This window comes from Bos javanicus, chromosome 8 (genome assembly GCF_032452875.1).
Source record: "Bos javanicus breed banteng chromosome 8, ARS-OSU_banteng_1.0, whole genome shotgun sequence".
In the NCBI taxonomy this organism is placed as follows: domain Eukaryota; kingdom Metazoa; phylum Chordata; class Mammalia; order Artiodactyla; family Bovidae; genus Bos; species Bos javanicus.
In genome coordinates, this window is record NC_083875.1 from 103,940,440 (window position 1) to 103,949,755 (window position 9,316).

Consider the following 9,316-nt stretch of genomic DNA (forward strand, 5'->3'; position numbering starts at 1 on the left):
GGATGAGATGGTTGGAGGGCATCATTGACTCAACGGACATGAGTTTGAGCAAACTCCGGGAGATGGTGAAGGACAGGGAAGCCTGGCATGCTGTAGTCCATGGGGTCCCGAAGAGCCGGACACAACTGAGTAACTGAGCAACACATTAAAGGGGGTTCTCCTCTATTTCAGGAGAACCTGAAATATTCCTGATCTGAAGGGGAAGGGGACAGTCATCCCTGCCGGGAGTCCTGGCCTCCTCTTCCTCAGGACCCCTCCCCTAAGAACCCCTCCTCTCTGGGTTTCTCCCAAGGGCCAGAGCCTGACTAGTCAGAAGATAAGACCAACCAGACCTGGAGCTGATGTCTCTCTTTATTCATATACTTCATCACTTGTGGCCTGGTTTCTCCTGAATCCAGTCTCATTTCTCCAAGTCTGGGGTGGCACCCACCCTTTGCATCCCCAGTCTGCCCCATCAGCCCCCACGCCCAGGCCTGGTCTCTGCCCAGGCCAGCTGCAGACTGGAGCAGCAGCTGCTATGCCATTGAACAGATAGAGAGACTGAAACCCAGCATGCAGAGCCCAGCCCAAGGCCACATGAAGGTCTCCTGGGTTCCCACGCTGCCCACACAGGCAGGGAGGGCCTGGCTAGGGCTCCGTGTGCCCTCAGCGAGGGGGTGGCTGGCTCCGGCCACGTCGCAGGGAGGTGCCAATTTGGTCTCTGAGGGCCTCCAGTCTCCGGGCCAGGTTTGGAACTGCAGCCCCACCTAAAGGGCACACGGTGCGGCTTGAGGCCATCACCTCCTGGGGCCTTGCCCACCCAGGCCCATCAGGGTCCCAGCAGCCTCTGGGGAAGTCTCAGATGGCCCTCCCAGCTCAATCTGCCATGCACACCACGGGCCCCAGAATACATCTGGGAGAGAATTCTAGGTTTGAGAAATAGAAAGATCGTAGACTCTCACCACTTAATCCGCCCCCTATTTCAGAAATGGGAAGACTAAGGTTTGGAGGTGAGTTCCGGCCCAAGATCACAGAGAACGCTAACAGCCCTCCTCTCGCGCCCTTCTTCACCTCTCAGCACTGGTGATGCGTTTAGCGGCCCCGCGGGCAGGGGAGGTGCAGAGGGCATCACTTTCTCCTTGGTCAGCATCTCCGCCAGAACCTGGGTCTGAGTCCACTCACTGCGACTCCTGGGCCAGGGGAGTTGGGTGGTGGGAAGTGAGCCTTCAGTTTCCCCGGCCTTTCCCCTAACCCCCTATCCCCCAGTGCCCTAGGGCTGGGCTCACCTCTCTCTCGAGCACTTGGCAGAGCTAGGGCAGCATGGGGGTGCCCAGGGCGGGGGCCGGGCGGACAGGGGCCAGTCACCTGGGGCCTTAGAGCCAAACACCTGCAGGAGAGACCAGAGTCCACAGGGCTGGGTGATCTCAGCCCTGGGTCTGTGCCCCACTTCCCTGGGGCTGATCATGATACCACGCTCCCTGACAGGCCTGCCCTAGGGGGCACTAAGAATGTCTGGTGAGCATAAAGGGCTGGGGGTCCCTTTTCCTGTGGGCAGTGGGTGGCCCTTGTGAAGTCCTCTCTGGAGACTAGGCACTCCACAAGGGCCGGAACCACGTCTGCTCTGTGAATCCTCAGTGCCCAGAACAGGGGCTGCCACAAAGCAAGGAGTTTAGGGGAGAGTTACTGAATAAGTGAATACTCACTCATTAAGTAAATACATTCATTGACTCATTCAGTGCATAAATGAGTAATGTGTAAGTGAATAAATGAATAAGCCAACAGCAGAGTAAGTTCCCAAAAGAAGGTAGAATGGGGAGGACCGAGGGCGAGGAGAGGTTAACAGCTATTTCGAACCCCGGGCAGAGAGAACCCAAAGCCAGCCACTTCCCGCCGTGACCCAGCCCAGGACCCTGGAATCCCCACAGTTCTGGAGCCTTCCAGACTACAGACCCCTAGCTCCAGGTCTCCAGTTCTCCCTGGCCTTCCCTCCTTCCACCTTGGCCTTTCCTACCTGGGGCAGGTGGAGTTCCCTCCGTGGGCAGGCCCAGTGGGCCAGCGGTGCACGGCACAGGGGGCAGAGTTCGCAGCGGGGGCAGAGGGGTGGCGGGGCCTGCAAGAGGTCGTGTCAGGGGCTCCGTGATGTCCCTGCCTCTCCCTTCCCCGGGCTGGGCAGAGACTCACGTGGCACAGGAGAGGTGGCACCATCACACAGGGACATGGTGGGGCGGGGCCTGACTGCTGAAGGTAGCAGGCAGAGAGGAGACGCCTGGAAAGAAGGGTGGGCTCTGTCTGCCTTGAGCCCTCAAAGCTACCACCAGCCTGGCACCCAAGTCCTGCTTTTAACAAACGCTCGTGGAGCCCGAACTACATGCCGGGCACTGTTTTCAGATCTTTACATATGAATTCACGCCATCCAGTCTTTAGGACAATCCCGGGAGGCAGGCACTGTATCGCCTCCGTTTTACAGAAGGAAAAATCCAGGCGGTGAGAGGTTAATGGACTCACCCAAGGTCACACAGCTGGTGGCAGAGCTGGGGTCTAAGCCCTGGGGGTCTGGATCCAGAGGGCAGATCTGGCTGAGCCACCCCCTTTCCCACCTGCCCTCCATCCTGAAGGCTGGTCTCAGTCGGCAGCCGCGCTCACCGCTCCAGCTCGCGGACCTGTTGGGCCAGGATGCGCTGCTCGCCGTGGGCCAGGTCCCGGCTGCTCTGCAGCTGCTTCTTCTCTTTCCTGGGAGGCAGGGCCGGCGGGGGCATCAGTCAACTCCTCCTCACTGCAGCACAGTATGAGCCCCAGGAGGCAGGCGGGGACAGAAGAGGAACCAGCGGGGGGTTGGGGGCGGCGGGGGGGACCAGAGAGGGGAGACGTCTTGGCAGAGGGGGCCCCGCAGTGAGGGGTGGGCCACATAGTCCGGGCTAGGGGAGTCTACCTGAGCCTCTCATTCTCCAGCATGAACTCCTGCAGCATCCCGTAGAGGTTCCGCTGAGCCCAGGCCGCCCGGGCCCCACTGAGTCCAGAGGCTGCAAGGAAGAGGGAGGCAGCTGGAGCCCCAGGAGCCCCAGAGCCGATCCTCATTTCACCCCCACCCCAGGGAGCTCATACCCTTGGGGTCCATTTGGCCCAGTTGGGACCGCAGGTGAAGGTTCTCCTCCTGCAGCTGCAATAGCTCAGTCTCCAGGTGCTGGGGCGGCTTTGCCTTGGGGGGCTGCAGAGAAAGAGGCCAGGGCTGCCATCTACGGTTGCACAGGTTTCGCACTGCACAAGGCGGTCTGGGGTAGGGGAGTAAGTGGAGCCTAAAATCCAGCCCAGGCTCCACTTGCCCACTTGGAATCCTGGCCCAGGGTTACATATACTTGGCGGGGACACCTTGTCCTAATGGCAGCAAAGTGCCATATGGCCTCGGCTGTCTCCCTGGAAAGCCTGCTCTAAACTGCTCCCTGTCCATCCCCAAACTCACTTCTGTCCAAACCTTGGTCCAGATTCTGACCCCAAATAAGACCCCACATCAGACTCCAACTTAACTCAGACTTAGTCACGATACCAGCTAGGATGTTGGCTAGACTCTGAAGCATGTCCTGAATCAGACTCCAAGCCTAAACCTACCCTAACCCTGACTGCAACCCCACCCTGCCCAAGCATAACCCCATCATCAAGATTTCAACCCTGATCCCTGCTCTGACTCAGTCTCAGACTTCAACCGTGGCACTGACTCAGTCTCCAGCTGTTGGATGGTGCCCACCACCTCCCCTGCCTGTCCCTCTGCTCTGCCTGTGGCTCTCTCCACTCACCCTGGGGGCCTGTGGCCGAGTGGTGACCCGCTGAGCTCGGCTTGCATATCGCAGGGTGCTGAGGGTCTCGGGAAGGCACTGGGCTGAGGGGGACACGCAGGCCACCTGGGGAGGACTGCCCCTGAGTGCCCCTCTCTGGGAGCCCTCCCTCAGGACCCAGCCCTCCCTCCCAGCCTCCCGTGGATACCATGAGGGTGACCCCATGCCCCCCTAGCGAATCTGCCAGCAGCTTGGTGAGCTTGCTGTCCCGGAAGGGGATGTGGCTCTGCTTCCGCTGAGGGTCCAGCAGCAGCGAGATGCAGTGACCTGGGTGGGGAAAGCATGGTCACCCTCCATGTCCAAGGCCACCCAGCTGGTACACTGCAGAGCTAGGTCTTCACCAGGTTTGTATGTCTCTAGGGTGTCTCTTTCCATATGATCTCATTACCCATTCAGACTGCTTGGCCACCAGACTAGGGCTCCCACCTTGATCCCTAATGCCCACCAAAGGGCCTGGCAAAGGGACTTAGGTAATGTCTGACAAATGGACTGAATGAAGAGATGTTTCCTACACATCTCCCCACACACGCCGAGAGGAAGGCCAAGGTAGGTCCCAGCTATTAGAGACCTCAAGGCCAATGACCTGGGGGATGGGGAGATGGGAAGACAGGTTAGTGCCCTTCTCCTCCCTGGGCCTCAGTCTTCCCAAATACAACAAGGGTCAAGTTGAATGTCTGAGGGCTCACACTCTGCACTGAGTGTGTTTCTACCCGCCCCCCCCCCCCATTAGAATTCAACTGTATCCTCAGCGTTTATAGATCCACAAAGTTCTATGAGAGAAAGCATGAGACACCAGCAAGCTGAGGCCCCAGGGAGGCCTGTGGCTGCTGGATCATAGCTCTTTAACTCTCCTCTATTCCCAATTACTCCCCTGGCTTCCCCACTGTGGATGGCTGTGGGCGAGGCACAGAGGAAGGACTCGGGCAGTCAGTCCACTCAGATCTCACCCAGGGCCAGCAGGCTGCGGTTGATGCTGTTGGCCTCAAGCATCAGCTCCCCACGGGATCCTGTGGCCACCACCTTCTCACTGCCGGCCAGGTCTACAAAGCACAGCTTCCCCCCGGCAGGGAGTTCCCCGGCGTCCACAGGAGGCATCTGCTGGGGCTGGAGGATCAGGGCTCCATGGGGACTTGGGAGGGGCTGTCATCATCAAAATCACAGGGCCAAGGGTTTCCACTCTTACCTCCCATGCACACCCAAGTTGGTTTATACATCTAGAGGCAGACCCTTGCTGGGTGGCCCTGGGCCGCTCCTTTCCAAGCTGAGGCACTCACAGTTTGGTGGCTGATGTAGAGTGTGAGCAGAGCATGGCTTCGGCTGGAGGCCTGGTTCAGGGTGTGAGCGGAGCTCCTTCGACGGCTAAGACCTAGAGAGGAAAAACATCCTAGAGTTGGATGTGGTAGGAAGAGCAAGTTGTCACCAATGAATAAAAAAGGAGCGAAGACATCCTGATACCTGAGGGGTCAGCTGGTGCAAAGGCACAGAGGCAGGAGTGGAATGATGGGTGTTGAATTGGGTTCTAGCTTGAACAGGTGAAAGGGGACTGGAGAGAACTGAGGGGAAGAATGTCAGTCTGATTCACATTTTATTAATATCAACATCTCTCCATTGCTGTGTGAATAGAGAGAAACTCAGGCAGAGAGATCAACTGCGAGGTATGCCACAACGCTCGGCCGGAACCCCGAGACTGGCCACAGCGGGTGCTCAATAAATAGCTGATGAATGGATGCATGAGACCAAAACAGAAGAGCCTTTAGGCTAGGGCTTCCCAGGTGGCTCGGTGGTAAAGAATCCACCGGCCAATGCAGGATTCATGTGTTCGATCCCTACGTCGGGAAGATCCCCTGAAGGAGGAAATATTCTTGCTGGGATAATCCCATGGACAGAGGAGCCTGGAGGGATACAGTCCATGGGGTCACAAAGAGTTGGACACAACTTAGCTATTGAGTATGCAAGAAGTATGACCTTTACTCTCAGGGTTCTGGAAAGGTCTGGAAAGGGATAGGGATGTGGTTTGCTTTGTTTGATGGAGAAGCATGCACTTGAAGGGGGGGATCCCTCCAGGAGGTACAATTGAGGCTTGACCGAGGCAGAAGCCCAGTGCTGCAGAGAAGGGTGGGAAGAGTCTGGAAGGCAGTATCAGCAGGCCTGAGGGGTAGGAGTGGGGGGCACCCTTGGTTTGTATCTGAACTGTTGGTTTGCTGGCCCTTTTCTCCCACAGGGGTCATCTCTGAACCCACAGCTCCAGCGTGGGGCCCTGAAGGCACTGGGTGAACAGGTGAAAAACTTGCGTCCCACGTATCCCAAAGCAGCTTGAAGTAGCACGCACCCATTTGCAGAAGTTCCATGAGGGCCCCCAGGCTCCCAAACTCCACCACCCGCAGCTGCTCCACATAGAAGCCCCGGGTCTTGTTCCAGCGAACAGGGAGGGGCCGGGGAGCCCCCAGACTCAGCAAGTCCCGAATCTGAAAGAGGAAGGTGGAGGGTGAGGGAGGGGCCTGAGTCCTTGTTTCATCCACCCTCAGACCTTATGGTCGACAAACCCCCACCTATTCTATTTCCAGTTTCCTTGGAAAGAAATGCCTCCCTTTCCTTATGGGCTGTCTTCCTAGCCATCCCAGTCCCCCACCTGCTCATTGTAGATCTCCAGGTAAGAAGCATGGAGAGTGACAGGAACATCCAGGTGCTGCACACGGTCTAACAGCCAGGTGAAGGTCCTCTGCATGATGCCAGCCAGGCTGGGGGGTACAGGCACCCCCTCTCCCTGGGAGCAGAAACAGCTGAGCCTGGGGCTGGGCTACCACCATCACCACCACCGTTATAATTACTCTTTGTAGAGCACTGTGCTGGGAGAAGGCAATGGCACCGCACTCCAGTACTCTTGCCTGGAAAATCCCATGGACAGAGGAGCCTGGTAGGCTGCAGTCCATGAGGTCGCTAAGAGTCAGACACGACAGAGCGACTTCTCTTTCACTTTTCACTTTCATGCACTGGAGAAGGAAATGGCAACCCACTCCAGTGTTCTTGCCTGGAGAATCCCAGGGACGGGGGAGCCTGGTGGGCTGCCGTCTATGAGGTCGCACAGAGTCGGACACGACTGACGAGACTTAGCAGCAGCAGCAGCAGAACACTGTGCCAAGTTCCCATACCCACATCTCATTTAATTCTCAGTCAGTGCTATCTCTTTCATTTTACAGATGAAAAACCTGAGAGCTAGGAAGGGGACACCTGAACCCAGGTGCTCTGGATTGGCCGAGACCCTCTACCTTCCCTGATCTTTCCTCGCCTGAAAATAAATGGAGCTGGGCTGCATCGTCCAATTCCTTTCCCTCTGGGAGTCTGCGCTCCGCAAGGCTTCTCGCCCACCGATCCCTGACCCCCGGGGGCTCTGCTAGAGCTCGGCTCACCTGGGGAGGAGGTCCGGTCAGGGTGTAGGTCTTCCCGGAGCCGGTCTGGCCGAAGGTGAAGACCGTGCAGGAGAAGCTGCGGGCCGCAGGAGTGTGGCTGTACAGAGGCTGGTGCGTGGCTGGGTGGGGGGAGAAGGGAGGGAGGGGGGCCGGGGGCGGGACCGTGCGCGGGAGCAGCGCCCTCGGCCTCACTCACCCGCGCAGCGCCAGCTCGCCCAGACGCCGCACGCCGCACGCACGGAACACGTCATCTTGGGTGCTCGCTCCGTCCAGCACCGCGCCGAAGCGGAAAGCCACGTCCGGGCCCCCGCCCGGGGGGCTCACCTGGGGAAGGGGGCCGTAGAGAAGAGGGCGGGGCACCCTGGGGAGGGCGGAGCTCGCCTCGGGGAGGGCGGGGCCTGGGGGAAATTGACCTGGAGGGACCTGGCGTGTTCCCCGAAGGTGGGTTTTTTTTTTGGGGGGGGGGCGTGGTGTGGAAGTCCTCACCTGCAGAGTCCGGGTCCCTGAGCAGTGCAGCACGCTCTGCTCCCCTCGACGCAGCTCGGCAGCGCTCATGGGACGCACCCTGTGGTCGGACGAGGCGGGGAGGGGGCTGATGGTCCATCCTGAAATCTCCATCAGTCCCTTCCTAGCCGCACCCCTCCGAGCCAACCTACACCTACCTGAGCACCACCTGGATGGGCGTTTCTGGCCCCTCCGGCCCCTGCTCCAGGTTCCGCGCGGGGTCCCTGTGGCAGCAACTCGAGTTAACCATCCGTGTCCCAGCGGTTTCTTGAACCTCCCTAAATCTGTACTTACCCGTCGGGCGACCCGCGTTCCTCCATGTCCTGCTTGGCACACGGAGTTAGCTCCGCCCGATTCTCGTTCTTTTTCCTCCCCAGTACCCTCCCCCTTCACATTGGGACTGGCTATACACACTTACATCCCCCACTCTCATCGCCCCCCTTTCCCAGGCAATCATCCATCCGGAAAGGCTCGACCTGCCCAGGGCTAACTAGTTAAAGATTTACCCAACCTCCCACCTGTGTGGTGGAAAAGTCTGGAGTTAGAGGGTTCGGGAGTCTGAGGATCTCTTGCCCTTGGCCAGTCCCATCAGGAGGGACCACCAGACCAATCTCCTCTGTGCACAGATGGGGATACCGAGGCCGGGACTGGGACAGGCTCAGCCCAGGCCACACAGTCTGAGCAGAGCATGGGACCAGGCTCTTCCTACTCTCTCCACATACTTCTTCCCTTTTGTAATCTTCCTTCCCACCTCACCCCTCCGCAGCAGTTCCAGCTGCTTCCAGCTGAGCCCAGGGAGGGGAGAGGGGTCTAGAAGGATGGGAGGGGCCCAGGTCCCAGTTCCAGGAAGATGTGGCTGGATTGAATTCCTGAGTTTAGCGGTCTATAAGGCTCTGAAGCATCTGGTTTAAACTTTGGGTCACCTGCCTCTCCAAGGCCAGGGCAGTTGTTTAACCCTCTCCTGGCCTGGCTGATGAGAGCAGCAGAGATGTCTGTGAATGTGCTGAGGTGGGGCGGTCACCCATTCAGTGCCAGTCTCCATGCAGGGCACCAGGACGAGAGAATCCCATATAGATCCTGCCCCTTCTGAGCTCACATCTTGCTAGGAAAACAGGTAAGTACAATCTAGTGTAGCGGTTTAAGGGGAGGGTGGATTTGGAGGCTTGTAGGAGCAGGAACCCTGATGGCAGAAAGTGAAGGAGAACTAAATAGCCTCTTGATGAAAGTGAAAGAGGAGAGTGAAAAAGTTGGCTTAAAGCTCAACATTCAGAAAACTAAGATTATGGCATCCGGTCCCATCACTTCATGGCAGATAGATGGGGAAACAGTGGAAATAGTGGCTGACTTTATTTTTCTGGGCTTCAGAATCACTGCAGATGGTGATTGCAGCCATGAAATGAAAAGACGCTTACTCTCTGAAGGAAAGTTATGACCAACCTAGACAGCATATTAAAAAGCAGAGACATTACTTTGCCAACAAAGGTCCATCTAGTCAAGGCTATGGTTTTTCCAGTAGTCATGTATGGATGTGAGAGTTGGACTATAAAGAAAGCTGAATGCTGAAGAATTGATGCTTTTGAACTATAGTGTTGGAGAAGA

The 9,316-nt window shown here is 57.7% G+C and overlaps 1 protein-coding gene across 3 annotated transcripts; it reads right to left on the reverse strand.

Moving 5' to 3' along the window:
- Positions 1-333: 333 nt before the first annotated feature.
- Positions 334-8,110, reverse strand: KIF12 (kinesin family member 12). 3 transcript variants are annotated; one of them, XM_061426611.1, is made up of 19 exons: positions 8,012-8,110; positions 7,876-7,941; positions 7,700-7,778; positions 7,410-7,537; positions 7,214-7,289; positions 6,436-6,570; positions 6,136-6,271; positions 5,081-5,172; positions 4,754-4,910; positions 3,955-4,073; positions 3,768-3,872; positions 3,082-3,184; positions 2,909-2,999; positions 2,623-2,709; positions 2,161-2,245; positions 1,991-2,089; positions 1,266-1,366; positions 1,051-1,169; positions 334-746 (listed from the first exon to the last, which is right to left on the reverse strand). In XM_061426611.1, the coding sequence occupies exons 1-19, from the start codon at positions 8,035-8,037 to the stop codon at positions 646-648; spliced, it is 1,905 nt and encodes a 634-aa protein (XP_061282595.1). In that variant the 5' UTR covers positions 8,038-8,110; the 3' UTR covers positions 334-645. The 3 variants fall into 3 exon arrangements, with proteins under 3 accessions (XP_061282595.1, XP_061282594.1, XP_061282597.1); XM_061426610.1 differs by having other exon boundaries at positions 4,754-4,946; XM_061426613.1 differs by lacking the exon at positions 1,991-2,089 and having other exon boundaries at positions 4,754-4,946.
- Positions 8,111-9,316: the final 1,206 nt, after the last annotated feature.

Coding starts and splice junctions, on each gene's coding strand:
- KIF12 (XM_061426610.1), bottom strand. CDS start 8,037: ATGGAGGAACGCGGGTCGCCCGACGG. Junction 4,947..5,080: donor TCTACATCAGCCACCAAACT/GTGAGTGCCTCA, acceptor TGATGATGACAG/CCCCTCCCAAGTCCCCATGG. Junction 3,000..3,081: donor GGGCCAAATGGACCCCAAGG/GTATGAGCTCCC, acceptor TCTTCCTTGCAG/CCTCTGGACTCAGTGGGGCC.